The sequence below is a fragment of the Phoxinus phoxinus genome (assembly GCF_949152265.1).
Source record: "Phoxinus phoxinus genome assembly, chromosome: 11".
In the NCBI taxonomy this organism is placed as follows: Eukaryota; Metazoa; Chordata; class Actinopteri; order Cypriniformes; family Leuciscidae; genus Phoxinus; species Phoxinus phoxinus.
In genome coordinates, this window is record NC_136886.1 from 23,746,518 (window position 1) to 23,763,289 (window position 16,772).

The 16,772-nt window shown below is 40.4% G+C and overlaps 1 protein-coding gene across 3 annotated transcripts in view; it reads left to right on the forward strand.

The window, feature by feature from the left end:
• Positions 1-16,772, forward strand: part of LOC307007291 (inactive rhomboid protein 2-like) — a 70,909-nt gene that overhangs the window by 36,994 nt on the left and 17,143 nt on the right. For 2 of the 3 annotated variants that reach the window (XM_079629105.1, XM_079629104.1), the window contains 7 exons: positions 1,600-1,761; positions 1,930-2,015; positions 2,105-2,168; positions 4,049-4,143; positions 4,755-4,830; positions 5,029-5,129; positions 5,288-5,441. In XM_079629105.1, coding sequence (XP_079485231.1) covers positions 1,600-1,761; positions 1,930-2,015; positions 2,105-2,168; positions 4,049-4,143; positions 4,755-4,830; positions 5,029-5,129; positions 5,288-5,441 — 738 coding nt within the window. The remainder of the gene's footprint in view (positions 1-1,599; positions 1,762-1,929; positions 2,016-2,104; positions 2,169-4,048; positions 4,144-4,754; positions 4,831-5,028; positions 5,130-5,287; positions 5,442-16,772) is intronic. The other variant, XM_079629106.1, reaches the window with a different exon arrangement.

A 16,772-nucleotide genomic window follows, 5' to 3' on the forward strand; every position in this document is an offset into this window, starting at 1 on the left:
CAACTTAAAATAGGTGTCATTTGAAAGCTTAGAGTTTGGAATTTTACCCTGAATGTAGCCAATTTGTTTAACTCCTAAGTAGTGGCGAGTTATTTGCTGATAAACAAGTTTTTTTTTTTTTTCATAATTTATAAGATACTTTTTTGTTCTACATACTGCAAAATGTCAAATAAATCATACAGCTCAGATATGCCTGTGGCACATGTCATTTGAAAGGTATCAATGAGTAGAATACAACAAGCATGCTCCGGTTGTGGAAAATGACACAACATTATTTACAGCAGATGCTTCCGATTAAAATGAGTCCAAACTCAACATAATACATCAGTCAGAACTAAAGATAATCCTCGTGGATTTCCAATTTTACCGGAGCCGTCCGTGCTCGTTTTCAAACGTGGAATAACACAAAATATGTATCATCTTAAAGCTTAGAATATGGCATGAATATACGTAGTATCAAAATGATTAACACGTGCAAGCACAATTATCAATGAACTTGATACATGTTGCAGATATGTTTTATCCATGCCTTTCAACTTGCGTGTGCAAAATTCAAAATTGAATGAATGTGTAGCAATTTGTACAAATAGAGACATTTTTGTGAATACAAATGTTTTCTTTTGTATTAGTGTATCATAATTTGCGCATGCACAAAGAAGATGTGCATGTGTGTATCAGATGATATGCGTGCATTCATTAACGTCTTTTCTGAGTCGATCTCATTTGATTCATTTGGATTTTGAGACTTTCCTTTCGCTGTTTTTAAGCATTTCACAAACCACACACAAACAACTACAAATTAATAGGCCTGGTGCTAATTATTAATGTGTGCACAACTACCCATCTATTTGACAAATTCACAAATGTGCGTCGCTACATTCAGGGTGTTGATTGTAGCCTGTGGAATGTTGGTTCACTCCTCTTCAAAAAAGAAAAAAAAAATCACATTTAAATGGCAATTTTTTTCCAAAAATGTTTGTTGCCGTATGGCAACATATCATAAAGTTCCTTAAAGCAATATTTACTTTTTATTTTTATTTTTATTTTTTTCTACAGCTTTTCAAGTTAAAGGGATAGTTCACTTTGAAATTCAATTTTGGTATGTTTTAGCTTACCTCAAGGGCATCCAAGATGTAGGTGTCTTTGTTTACATTTTTAAAAAATATTTTTTTATTTAAATAGTTTAAATTTTGATATTTTTAGGTCAAACCGTTCTTGTCTGTCAGTCATATGATGCAGGTCTATGGTCACCACCTCTAATAGCATGCACAGAGAAGTCCAAATTAAACAATTCCCCATCGTAAGTACACATTGATGGCCTAAGACACAAAACGAGCGGTTTGTGTGAGAAAACGAACAGTATTTATATCGTTTTTACCTCTTGTACACAACCACGTCCAAGTGATCTGAGGGCGCGCTCGCTTCCTGGTGTGTGACTGGATCCAACTCCGCCCCCTGGATATTGTGTTCTGCAGTGAGGACCATCTAAAATATTTAGCTCTTCTACTGCTGTGCAATGTTAGTCATTAAAGAAATGTCACTCTTTATGGGTCACCCTTTGTGGGTCTCTTCACTGCTGCTGTATTCTTTGTTCCATAGGAGGATCTAATCCACTTGGGAGCAAAGTTCTCCCCATGCATCAGACGAGACAGTCAAATAGTGAAACTAGCACAGCAGGCCAAAGATCTAGAGAGAGAGTCCGGCTGCTGTGTACAGAACGATGGATCTGGATGTGTGCAGACTCAGAATAACGACTGCTCGGTACAACTACACACACACACACACACACACACACACACACACACACACACACACACACACACACACACACACACACACACACACACACACACACACACACACACACACACACACACACACATCTTTAGTAGTCATACACATTTTATCTTTTCTTTTTTCTGGTTCCAGGAGACCTTAGCAACGTTTATAAAATGGAACAAAGAGAATGTAGACATGGAGAGATCTTCAGGTGCAGTCTGTCACCAGGACCCAAGGTAAATTTCAATGAAATATCTCTCATTCTGTGAGAAAATGTTGAACTTTTATTTTATTGTTTTGTCTTTGCAATCCATGCTGGGAGCAGAACTTGTGAGGAGCCAGCCTCATCAGGACCCCATGTTTGGCCAGATAACATTGCAGAGTGGCCGGTGAGAAATGTTCACCAATGTTTTTACCGTAATAGAAGATTTGTCTCAAGATTTTTGTTGAACAATTGAGCCAATGACGTCCAAAATCAAATAAATAATGTTTGTGTGTGTATGTGTATACTGTATATGTTGGAGGAAGGTTTTAGGAATACAGCTCTTGAGTAGCCCCACCAAAAGTAATTGGACAATTGAATCAAAAGCTGTTTCATGGACAGGTGTGGACTACTCATTTATTCATCAATAAAGCAGGTAAAAGGTCTGGAGTTGATTCTAAGTGCGGTATTTGCATTTGGAGGCTGTTGCTGTGAACCCATATCATGCGGTCAATGGAGCTCTTCATGTAAGTGAAACAGGCCATCGTTAGGCTTCAAAAATAAAACAAATCAATCAGAGAAATACCAGGAACATAAGAAGTGGCCAAATCAACAGTTTGGTACATTCTGAGAAAAAAAATAATAATAAAAAATTCACTGGTGAGCTCAGCAACATGAAAAGACAACAGTGGTAGATGATTAGGATCCTCTCCATGGTAAAGAAAAAACCCTTCACAAAAGTGAAGCCAAGTGAATAACACTATTCGGGAGCTAGGCTTGTTATTGTCAAAGTCTACAGTCAAGAGAAGACTTCACGATAGCAAATACAGAGGGTTCAACAAGGTGCAAACCATTTATAAGCCTCAAGAATAGAAAGTCCAGATTAGCCTTTCTATTTGACCAAAAAAAAAAAACATTAAAAAAAAGCCAGACCAGTTCTGGAAAAGCATTCTTTGGACGGAGGAAACGCTAAGATCAACCTGTACCAGAATGACAGGAAGAAAAAAATATGGAGAAGGCGTATGCCAAAGGCAGCAAAGTTGATTGGATGGTGCTTCACAGTAAAGATGGACAATGACTCAAAACACTCTGTAAAAGCAACCCAGGAGTTTTTGAAGGAAAAGAAGTGGAAGATTTTCCAATGGAGTCACCTGATCTCATCCAGATCGAGCATGCATCTCACTTGCTGAAGACAAAACTAAAGGAAAACGAATAAACAAAACTGAAGACAGCTGCAGTAAAGGCCTGGCAAAGCATCACAAAGGAAGCATTAGTATTGATGTTGTATTGGTGATGTCCATGGGTTCCACACTTTAGACAGTCATTAGGTACTTTAAGTAACAGCTGCTGATGGAACGGCAGTAAAATACACTGTTAACTGCTGTAGCCAAAGAATACAAAAATCACTAATGCAATAATAAAGAGGATGACGTATCAACTAATTTAACTAAATACAAAAAAAAAATATTTTCTAAAAGCAAGAAAAGGGTTGCTTTTGGCATTAAATTATTTACAATCAATAAAAATGCAACTTGACCCTTAAATATAACATTTACTTATCTAATCTGTCTCGTATTAACGACTATGGCAAATCAGCTGTTCTTTCGTAGTAGATGTTACAGTAGAACGTCACGAAGTAGCAGTTAAAGTCACACATGCGCCATAGAACGTCAGAACGTCGGTGCCGTTTCATCAGCAGCTGTTGCTTAAAGTCTCTATTGCATATAAAGGGTTCTCGATAAAATATTAAAAATGAACATTTTATTTATATTCATTAGCCCAATTACATTTGAGCCCCTGAAAATATGGGGATTGTGTATAAAAATGGTTGTTACTTTTCACATTATATTTTTGTTCAAGCCCTTGAATTAAAGCTGTAAGTCTGCACTTCAATTTCATATTGATAGTATTCATATAAATACATCATTTTAATTGTATTAAATTGACTGGCATACAGAGCCAAAATTATGAAAATTGTGCCTGTGTCCAAAAATATATATGGACCTGTGTACACACACAATTTTAATGCCTTGATTTGTTTTTCACTCTCCTATTCCTCTACTGCAGATTTGTACATATCCTAAAACATGGAACCACACAGGATACAAACACATGGACTGCACACTGAAGGGCAGGCCATGCTGCATTGGAACTAAAGGAAGGTAATGAATGAACATTTTAAATAATAAAAATCAAGGTTTAGATGATGACAGTTTGCATTAAACATGTTGACAATTTTGCCATATGCTTACAGTCGAAAGCCACTTAACCGAGTCTAGCTTCATACACAGTAATTGCCTTTTAAATAAATAGTTAATCCAAAAATTTAATTCTCATTTACTAACACTGATATTATTCTAAAACCATAACTATTCTTTCTTCCCTGGAACACAAAAATAAATGTTCAAAATCAAGTTCATGCTTTTCCACAATTGAAAGTGAATGAAAGTGAAAGCGAAAGAGTGCTGATGAGCTCCAGAAATGACAAAAAGCACAATAATAGTATTTGTGTCAGAAACAAACTAAAATTTATGTTTACTCTAAATCTTGTCATCCATTACTGCTCTCCAATCATATTTCAATGCATGTAAATGCAATTGCAATTTTAGAGCTTAGATGGAAAGATTTTAAGCTGGGGGAAAAATTGGTCTGGAATGACAAATGGAAAATAACATTTAATTTTTGGGTGAAGTTGCATCCAGTGCCTCTTTATTTGACTGTCAAATTGTATAGTTTTTATTCAAATCTGCTCCATTTTTATCCATTTATAAAGATGTGAAATTACCACTTGGGAGTACTGCCAATTCATGCGTGGATATTTCCATGAGGAGGCCACACTCTGTTCACAGGTATCCATTTACATTGAAAACATAATTTTTAGCCCAGCCATCAAAACAGGACAGGTTTAACTTTAAAAACTGTTTAACTGTTTTCTTAAAATAGATGTCTCTGGACAGAATTAAATGTTAATACTTTGGAGAGAGGCCATTTTTTGTTGTTATACATATTATATCATCCGGCCCACTATATTTTTCATACATCATCAGGTCCACTGCCTGGATGATGTGTGTGGGTTGCTGCCATTCCTGAACCCCAGTGTCCCAGATCAGTTCTATAGACTGTGGCTCTCCCTTTTTCTTCATGCTGGGTAAGGTTTAGGTCTTTATACTCATTATTTCTCTTTCACTCTTTCTCATATCTATACATGGAAGTAGAGGCAGACTGAGACTATTACTAGATTTGACTCATAACACAAAAATGGTATTGACTGTTTCTTTGACCCATGCTCATGTGATTGTTCTTTAGTTTACTGCATTGCCTGGTGTCAGTGATCTTCCAAATGACTATACTTAGAGACCTGGAGAAACTAGCAGGCTGGTTACGCATTTCCATCATCTACGTTCTCAGTGGTATTACAGGAAACCTTGCCAGCGCCCTCTTCCTACCGTACAGAGCAGAGGTATGGCACAAGTGCCCAGCACAGCTAAACTTCACCTAATGCATTAAAATGACCCTATGCAAACACATATTACCATTACAGAATGTTCCAGATTTAATACCTATTTAAGCTCTGTCATACCCCTTTTCCACCAAGGCAGAGCTGGTGCTGGTTCGGAGCCAGAGCCTAGTTTCAAATCAGTTCTTTGTTTTTCCACCGCCAAAGCACCAGCTCCGAACCAGTAAAAGTGGTTCTTAAGTAGCACCAAATCATTGCAGGGTCTAGAACGGAGCCAAGTAAGAACCGCTTGCGTCAGGGGCTGGGGGCGGGGTTACCGTGACCAACAAGACGAATAGAAACTTGTGACCGCCATTTTTAAATAGCAGCTAGTCGAGCTAATAGCAGCTCGATTATAATATCCGTCTATGTAAGTTACGGCGCGCTGCACGGACGTGTTGGATTCCGATGTATTTTTGCAATCCCATGAGCATCCATAGTATTGCAATGTCCGTTATTGTTGATGGCTTGTTCGAGATGCATCGGAGCGCGAGGACCGATCGGAGCTGTGGTAGTGTTTGGAGAGCATAGGACTCCTTGTGCTTTTAGATCGCTACCGCAGTGCTTTGATGTCATCTGCAAGAAGCCGATGCATCTCGAACAAGCCTAGCGTGTTTGTGTTTGGCGCTACCGCACTAGCGGTTGCTGGGCAACATGAGACGTATACAGTGACGTAAGATCTGGCTCTGTTGTGGCTCTCTAGCCGGTGGAAAGGCAAACCGGTTCTTAGTAAGCTCGTCAGTCGAACCAACTCTGAACCAGCTCTGGCTCTGGCTCTGAACCAGCACCCGGTTCTTGTTGGTGGAAAAGGGGTATCAGAAACATCACTTGCATTTCGATTTGTCCCTTGCTTAGTTAAAACAAACTAAAAAGGCATTTAAAGTGACACACAATAAAATTCTATGGGCCAAGACACATTAAACACATTAAACACATTTTCAACTATGCCCATATGACTTAAAGTGCCCCTATTATGCTATTTTAAAGTTTTCTAATGTTGTTTTGGAGTCTCCTACAACAGGTTTACATGCATCAAAGGTAAAACAAACGACTCGTCAGGTGAATCAATCTCTAAATCCCTCCTTTCCGAGAGCTACTCTGCTTTGATTGGCCAGACAGCTCAGTCTGTTGTGATTGGTTTACCGCGTACAGTACGCATCGAAAATAAAAACTCCCATTGCCCTAACAACATCAGCTCTGCGTGTCCTGAGGCTTCCTACACCATAAACTAAACACAGTTATGAACAATGGGCCTCATTCACCAACCGTTCTTACGAAGAAATATGTTCTTAAACCCCACTTATGCACTTTTTACGAAGATTCTGACATTCACTCATGTTTTCTCATCTTGGATTTGTTCTTAGCTAAGAACAAAATCTACACACACTCAAGAGCACTCTTACGCACATCTGAGTGATGACAGTTCGCTCCAAATAATTGGTTACTGCATTTTATTTAATTCTACAGTCGTTTACACTGATAGTATTTTACTGTAATGTATTTCTGATCCTAAGAACACTGGTGCAAACAATTATGTTGTTTAAGAACATGTCATGAATCCGACGTAGACTTTTCTTAGGAAGTTTATTAAGTACAAAGTTGAGAAAATTATTAAGAAGATATGGGTGAATGAGGCCCAATGACGTCGATTTTACCATATTTTACCAAAGTTACAAGTCCAACTACTATACAGCTCTAAAAAGTTTGGGCTCTGGTAATTCTCAAGCACTTTTTTCACTGGTGCATAAAACACTCTGATTTTTTTCACTGGTGCATAAAACACGTTCACCTGATTCTCTACCACTTCATTTTTACTCCACTGACTCCTGTAATTCCATTATGACATTTTTTACTACGAAAATTTATCGTATACATCAACAGTTACTCCCTCAGATCTCAACCTTCGAACTATCCTCTGATTTTCAAATATCTTCTTGTCATCTTTTCTCTGCCTTCACCCTCCCCTCTGCTGCTGAAATAACCAACCTTGTTCGCAAATCTAAACCATCAACCTGCCAACTTGATCCTCTCCCAACTATATTGGTTAAAACGTGCATTCACTCCCTGACCCCTCTTATAACTGCAATTATCCATTCCTCGCTTATTACTGGTATTGTTCCATCATCCCTTAAATCAGCTGCAATAACCCCCATTCTTAAGAAACCTGGAGCTGACCCCAGCGACTTTAACAACTTCCGCCCAATTTCCAACCTCCCCTTCCTTTAAAAAATTCTTGAAAAAACAGTTGCTTCTCAGATTTATGACCACCTCACCCACAATAGTCTCTATGAACAGTTCCAATCAGGTTTATGTCCCTTTCATAGCACCGAAACAGCTCTTGTTAAAATAACCAATGACCTTCTTACGGCTGCGGACTCTGGATTAGTAACAATTCTCATCCTCCTGGACCTGAGTGCGGCTTTTGACACCATTTCACACACCATCCTCATTGACTGATTAGCTTCCCTTGGATTATCTGATACACCACTGCACTGGTTTAAATAATATCTCTCTGGTCGTACTCAGTTTGTACAACTTAAAACATTCAGATCCCACTCTGCCCCCCCTTTCCTCTGGTGTTCCCCAAGGCTCTGTCCCTCTTATTTATTATTTACCTTCTCCCTCTTGGCCATATTTTTCGTAAACATAACATCCAGTTCCATTGCTATGCAGATGACACCCAGCTCTACCTATCCACCAAATCCACTACATCTCTCCCTCCCATTTCCCTATCTAATTGTCTTCAGGAAATCAGATCCTGGTTCTCTTTAAACTTTCTCAAGCTCAACAGTGACAAAACTGAACTCCTCCTTATTGGCACCAAATCCATCCTCTCTAAAATAAATGATTTCTCCATCTTCATCGACAATTCACCTGTGTTCCCTTCCCCTCAGGTTAAGAGTCTGGGTGTCATCCTAGATAGCACTCTGTCATTTCAGTCCCATATTAATAACATCACTCGGTCAGCATATTTCCACTTGCGTAACATTTCTCGTTTACGTCCATCTCTCTCCCTCAACAGTGCTGAAATTCTGGTTCACACCCTGGTCACCTCCTGCCTAGATTATTGCAACTCTCTTCTTTATGGTCTACCTGACAAATCCATCCATAAACTACAACTAATTCAAAACTCTGCTGCCCGTATTATTACCAGAACCCCCTCCATCAGTCACATAACACCTGTCCTGCAGCAACTTCATTGGCTTCCTTTCAAATATCGCATAATTTATAAGATTCTCCTCCTTACATTTAAAGCTATCAATAATCTTGCCCCTGAGTATCTCATTGAGCTTCTCCATATCAAGATACCCACTCGTTCGCTCAGGTCCACTTCCTCCATTCAGCTCATCCTCCCTCATGCTCGTCTGGTTACTATGGGGTTCAGGGCTTTCAGTCATTCAGCCCCACATCTCTGTAACTCTCTGCCCCACTACATTCAACATTCAACACTCCACGTCCATAACCATTTTCAAAACTCACTTAAAAACTCATCTTTTTAGACAGGCATATTCTCTTTAGTTTTTAATTTCTAAAATTTTTTAAAGGACCCCACCCTTTCTCCTGTTTTTATTTTTAATGTTTGTTCTCACTGATTCAATGTTCAATGCATTGAGTGTTTTATTGTTGATTTTGTAAGGTGACCTTGAGTGTTGAGAAAGGCACCTATAAATAAAATGCATTATTATTATTATTATTATATCAATCCGAGCGCGAGTCCGATGATGAAACATTGGAAGAACTATTCATTCAACCCGACCCTCCATCGCAAGGACGACTCTAGCAAGACGTTTCTTATTGATACGCTACTTAATTTGAGGTACTAATTTATTTACAGAGTATTTTTTTAATATATTGTGGTGAACACGTGGAAACTGTATCAATAACAGTGCATGTATGCAAAGTATACATTAGCCGAGTTCTAGTGTGAATGACTGATGTAACATAAAAATATGGTAAAATAAATCTTGCTCCATGCTTAATCTTTCCTCAAAGTAGTGAGAACAACAGACAATCTGCATCAACACACACAGTTATAGCTAATAGTGGCCCACAGCTGATTAGCAGAAGTATTTCAGTTAGACAGTAGTAATGTGAGTTAGCCAGTTAGCAGGAGACCTACACAATATAAAACTCAAAACAAAGTATTTTAAACACCATCTTTCAAGAGCAAGCGGTTTGCGAAAACTGCATTGAGATTTGAGAAGCAGTCGTCAGTAAAATAAAGGTAACGCAGCAAAAGTTTACGATTATACTGCTGTAGTATCATGGTAAAGATGAATTTTAACCACTAATTCTTCACATGCACGTCCTTGGGCAGTGAAAAAAATACTTTACCTTCACATTGTAGAGCAGAGCGTATTCTAGACATGATGATATCCAGTATCCACAGCAATCTACTGCAGTGTTTTGATTATCAAGTTTTCCGTCTGCGAGCTAAATAAGTGGAATACAGCAATATGCTAATGTTTCGTCACGAAAATTAAAAAATCCATAATAGGGGACCTTTAAATAGTGTGATAATATTAGCTGTAATATTGCTTGATAAAAAGTGTGATACTATTGCTTGTAATATTTCTGTGCAAAGTTACATCCAGTCTTTCAATTCTTGTTATGATCATGTAGAGCTGGTAAATGTGATATATTATATCATATTCATGGTATCCTTGCATATACCTGGCAATATACTGTATCTACGTTATTATAAGTGTTCTAATAAAAATGACCTTCATATTCCTGCTTCTATACTCTCTGACAGGCATTGCTCCATAGTTGAAATGTATTGTCTATGGCAACTGCCAGAATGCTTAACTTGAAATGACCCAGAAAAATAATTTAGTTTTGATAAACTTCTGTTCATTTCCCTTTGGTGTAAAAGTGTAACCTCGTATTTGTAGTCTTAAATTTACCCATACATTTCTTAAATTGTTGACGTTTCTTAATTTTATTTATTGTTCTTATCAGCAAATTACTTGTGTACCTTTAAGCAGAAAAAAAAGACTGTTAATTCTACTTACTGTAAGATGGTCATTTTTTTATTAATTAATTTATTTATTTATTTGATGGAGAGTGAAAGAGAAACAGAAAATCTGGCAAATGAGAAAGTGAGAGGGAGAGAAATTGAGGAAAGAAAAGAAGAGGGAAGAGGAATGTGCCCCCATTGAAACCTGCCAAATATAGAAGCTTAAAGGGTTAGTTCACCCAAAAATGAAAATAATGTCATTAATGACTCACCCTCATGTCGTTCTAAGCCCGTAAGACCTCCGTTCATCTTCGGAACACAGTTTAAGATATTTTAGATTTAGTCCGAGAGATTTCTGTCCCTCCATTGAAGCTGTATTATACAGTATACTGTCCATGTCCATAAAGGTAATATAAACATCATCAAAGTAGTCCATGTGACATCAGTGGGTTAGTTAGAAGTTTTTGAAGCATCGAAAATACTTTTTGGTCCAAAAATAACACAAAATAAGACTTTATTCAGCATTGTATTCTCTCCCGGGTCTGTTGTCAATCTGCGTTCAGGACTCCGCAGTGACGCTGCTGACGTAAGACGCTGATCACGTGTTATCTGGTGCGCCCGAGCTTCGTTTACAGTCTGAGGAAGACGCACGCTATATTCAAGCTATTCTACATTGTTTGCGTGGATATCATTTTTTTAATGGTGCGTAAATGTGCATGTCGCGGATGAGACACTTTTACAGCGTGCGTTTCCCTCAGTCTATAAATGAAGCTCGGGCGCACCAGATAACACGTCATCAGCGTCTTACGCCATCAGCGTAACTGTGAAGGATTGACAACAGACCCGGGAGAGAATACAATGCTGAATAAAGTCTTATTTTGTGTTATTTTTGGACCAAAAAGTATTTTCGATGCTTCAAAAACTTCTAACTAACCCACTGATGTCACATGGACTACTTTGATGATGTTTATATTACCTTTATGGACAGTATACTGTATATACAGCTTCAATGGAGGGACATAAATCTCTCGGACTAAATCTAAAATATCTTAAACTGTGTTCCGAAGATGAACGGAGGTCTTACGGGCTTAGAACGACATGAGGGTGAGTCATTAATGACATTATTTTCATTTTTGGGTGAACTAACCCTTTAATTAATTTACTCAAAGCTGTTTGGGATTTCTGTGTGAAATAAATAACCCTGTCTGGAGGGTAAAAGGTTCCCCCAGTGGCCTATCTTTATTTAGGTATCTCTACCTTTCCTCTATTGCTGCATTTTTTTCTCTGCCTCTACCCCTTCCTTTCTGGCCTTTACTTTAATTGCACAATGGTCAAATAATGTAACCTGAAGCCACTCTAGTTGTCCTTATTCAACCTCCTGTAACCTCAGCTCCCCTTCACAAATCTGTTAAAACTGACAAACCTGTTCAATCTAAAGTTTAAAGCAAAAGCATACTGAAACACTGACCAACACTCACACCATATGCATTCCACTGTTTCAATTCTAATATTATCATATTTTTATGTATAATATTTGTCCTTGTTTGCAATTTTTCAGTTGTCCACATTTTAATTGGAATTCCAATCCGATCTTTTTCCAAGTCATCAGCTTCCATAGATTAAAGTGGAAAGTGCATATTTTAGTTGCTTTTTTCACAATTTGAATGGCAGTTCACCTAAATAGTGCTGCCGTCACTGCTTGACATGTCGTTTCAAGTACACTATTTCATATTTCTCAGGATGGAGAATATGAAGGAAGAGATTTATTGGAAGTCTGGAAATCCAATCCCATCTTTTGCTGCCACCAGTATTGATGATGTGGTTTGCAGTATGCAGGAGTATGAGGCTCAGTCACTGCTGATGGTTTTGATATATATTAAAGGAGAACTCCAGCGCAAAATGAACCTTTGGTCTAATTACACATTGTTACCTAGTCAACCGTTATCTGAGATTTGTTTTCATGATTATCGAATGTAAATAGTTTTATCTCTAAAAACAGTTTAGCCTATAACGCTAGTATAACGCTAGTATATGGGGCATAGAGTAATGACAAATAAAAATCGCTTGTTAATACCACTAACAAGGCTCAAAATAGCCCCACACTAACACGGTAGCATAATGAGGGTCCCTACCTTCAAACCGAAGCATTGAGAAATTTGACAGTGTCCAGACAGTTTAATAAGAAGATATTTTATACATACAGTCAACTTCACGTATACAAGCAGAAGCCATCTTTGAAAAACAGACTCGATCAGTCAATCAACGAAACGCCGATCCAAATGCGCTGGACCATATGAGATTCTACACAGTTCAGCGCATTTGGATCAGCGTTTCGTTGATCGACTGATCGAGTCTGTTTTTCAAAGATGGCTTCTGCTTGTATACGTGAAGTTGACTGTATGTATAAAATATCTTCTTATTAAACTGTCTGGACACTGTCAAAGTTCTCAATGCTTCGGTTTGAAGGTAGGGACCCTCATTATGCTGCCGTGTTAGTGTGGGGCTATTTTGAGCCTTGTTAGTGGTATTAACAAGCGATTTGTATTTGTCATTACTCTATGCCCCATATACTAGCGTTATACTAGCGTTATAGGCTGAACTGTTTTTAGAGATAAAACTATTTACATTCGATAATCATGAAAACAAATCTCAGATAACGGTTGACTTGGGTAACAATGTGTAATTAGACCAAAGGTTCATTTTGCGCTGGAGTTCTCCTTTAAAGAATTATTAAAGAGCGAGTTATAAATGAGGTGTTGACGTGTTACAGTGCTGCTGTACTTCCTGACAGATTTGTGGGCAAGGCGGTTACCCACAAACATCTAAAGTGCGGTTGACCCAGAGCTTGGAGATTTACGGTGATCCCAGTCCTGCTCTGTTTTTTCTTCTTCTCATTTCCCAAACATCAAAATACTAATTTATACTAGAGAACTGATGGTTACAGGTCAAAATTCAGCACTGTGTTTGACAGTTGTCTGTCGGTTTACACCACTCTTACCAAGACATTCTGAAGATGGCCAGTATACTAAGTTGTTCACTCTCCACTCTGGCACTGCATGTCCTTATTAAATGTTCTCTTCCTGTCTCCGTGTCAGGTAGATCTGGTGATCGATGTGTGTCATCTTATTAGTCCTTGGCTAATCCAGGCTCTTATCTCCACTCTCATGTGCTGACGGAAAGTTGGAATCCACTCCTCTTGTCAGTAATGGATTAGTGATGTTTATGAGATACTAAAAAGCATTGCTGAGCTTGCAGATCTAAAAAAAAAAAAAAAAAAAAAAGCTTATACAGGAAGTGAGATCACTGCAACAGTTAACTTATGCAGAAGATAATTGGCTATGTACAGAATAGCATACTAATCTATTTCTACAGTATATACTGTATTCTACAGTATACTGTGCATAGTAAATTTTGAATCATGGAAGTCCTGGTAATATTTGCAGTATAGTGTACAACTACAACACAATGTGTGGAATGTTGGATCCCAAAATACAATGTCCTGACTTTCCAGTGGGCGAATTAATTGCATACTTCTCTTCCTCATTATCTGATGATACATTTCGCACTGTATCTTTGAGCATATTTATTCATATTTCTTTTCTTGATATAATCAATTCTTGATAAAAGAAATTATTGATAACGTCTCAGTTACGTATGTAACCTTCATTCCTTGAAGGAGGGAACGGAGACGTAGTCGACGTGTCGACTGATTGGGATCATGCTTTGGGAGCCTGTCATCTTCGACTATTTATAAAACGAGCCAATGCACATATTGGCGTGCGAGCTTTGCATCCACGCTCCGCCACGCAGCGTGGGTATAAATACGGAAGTGGATACACCCACCACTTGTTTTTCGCTGAGGAGCCGAGCGGAGCCCGGGGTCAGCGGTGGTCCAGCAATAGTGGCGACGGGACTACGTCTCCATTCCCTCCTTCAGGGAACGAGGGTTACATACGTAACCGAGACATTTCCCTTTCAGTCGCTCACATTCGACGTAGTCGATGCGTCGACTGATTGGGATCCCTATTAAAACACCGCTAGTGCTGCCACCTTCCAGTGCCTAGACAAAAGCTTCCTGATCATTGAGGCGGATAAAGGACAGGGCTTAGGCCAGGGAAGTCACTGCTGTTCTGCAAGACCCACTCAGTCAGACTTGGACAACACTGGGAAAGCGTGCCATTTGATTGGAAAGGAAGAAGCTGCGGAAGCCACATCCTGCCTGAAGGGAGGTAACGTGGAGGATACACATATGGACTGGGCGTTACCAGGCAGTACAACATATGGAATGTCACTGAGCTGACTCCAGCCTATAACAGGGGGGAGACTCACCGGTCAGTTCTCTGCCAAGGGAAGACACGGGCTCGCCGCAGGGAGCCGTACCGTGGAAGAATACACATGAGATCACCGTAGGGATCACATCATAAGGGACCCAGGTTAACACAGGTTCCACCAGTGCGTATGAGTGTTAGGCCTAGCATCAGATGCTCCGCCACGTCCGTTGCGGAAGGGTGTGGAGGAACTTAACAGCGTTTGGATAAAGATGAACTTTACTGGAGCAAGAATGGCGCATGTATCCAGTCCATAGGAGGGAAATGGTGCAGCAAGCCGACACTTCGAACCGGGCTCACAGTGAAACTGGCTTCATGTGAAGGGAGCCCACAGGAAGCAATCGGCTCGATACATGGGCTATTCTTCTAGCTAACGTGTTTGTTGTCGCCCACCCCACAGCTCTATAGACATCTGTCAGCAAGGCACCCTGTGTCAACGCCCAGGAAGGAGCTTACACACTCTCTTTGGAGAGGCTCACTATCCAGGTGGACACTGTGCACCTTGGGTAAACACAACAAGATGATGGCAACCACTATCCAGTGGGCCAACCTCTGCTTGGAAACAGCCTTCCCTTCTGCTGGTCTCCGTAACAGACAAGAGCTGGTCTGAGGTCTTGAGGCTTTGTGTTCTGTCCACGTTAACCGCAGGAGCAGATGGAACAGAGAAAAGCCAGGGATGGGTCTACCTCCTACGGGGCAGCGCTTGCAGGTTCACAACCCGGTCCCTTTTAAGGGGAGAGGTCAGAACCTTAGGCACATATCCAGGCCGGGGTCTCGGGAGAGAGTTAGAGTTAGCTGGCACGAATTCCAGGCACAATTCGTTGACTGAAAATGCGTGCAGGTCCCCTACCCTCTTGATGGAGGCTAAAGCAAGCAGAAAACTGTTTTTAAAGACAGGACTTTTAACTCCGCTGCCTGCAGGGCTCAAAGGGAGGTCTCTGCACTGCGGTAGCACCAGAGATAAGTCCCAAGAGGGTATAGAGAGGGGCACGAGGCAGATTAAGTCTCCCCGCTCTCCTCAGGAACCTGACGATCAAGGCGTGCTTCCCACGGATTTGTATCTACTGCATTGTGATGTGCGGTAATAAGGCCACATACACTTAGAGGGTGGAGGGAGACAGCCCTCGCTCCAACCCATCTTGCAGGAAGAAGTACGGAGTGACCGAACACCTTTGGGGGTTTTTATCATTAGAGAAGAACACCATTCAACGGATAGGTTCCACTTCAAGGTGTAAGTATGCCTCATAGGTGCTCTCTCAGAAGTGATAGTATCTACAACATGTTTGTGGTAAATACCTAGAACCTCCGCATCCTGTCCTTTCGGGACCAGACATGAAGTTTTCAGAGGTCTGGACACGGGTGCCAATGGTTGGACCACCTGGGGATGGAGTCTGGGCCACAGGCTATCGTGAGGCCTCGTCGGTGGCAAGATTGAGCAGACAGGAAAATTAAGTGGATAGAAGCGAGTCCATAGGAGGAGGTGGTGGGCGAGTTGCGACATGCAAGGGAAACGGTCGCAATGTTGTCTATACAAACCAGTACATGCTTGCTGAGCAGCGGCATTTTGCGGCGTCTCAAAGCAAGGTATACTGCTAGGAACTCGAGGCAGTTGATGCCAATGCAGTCGGAGGCCCGTCCAGACCCCTGTAATTGCATGCCCGTTTTACGTGGGTTTGGCGGCAGGCCAGGGTGATTGTCACAGGGAGCGTGCCGCTCTGCCACGGCCACCTCGGGACTCGGCCATGAAGCCAGTGCTGAAGCGGTCTTCGTATGGAGGAAGCAGTTCTATTGCCCCTGGAGTCTCTGAAAAAGTTTCAGTGGGACCCTTTCTCACTTCTGTATAGGACCGACTGGAACACGTTCCTCGGTGCTATACAGAAAGGTGCCTTCCACGAACTGGTAAGCTCTCCATGCACTTCGAAAAAGAAAGGCACTGCGGCGGCGTGCTGAAAACCAGCGCAGCCCGCCCTGTCATGAAACCAATCATCCAACCGAGACTGTTCGGGA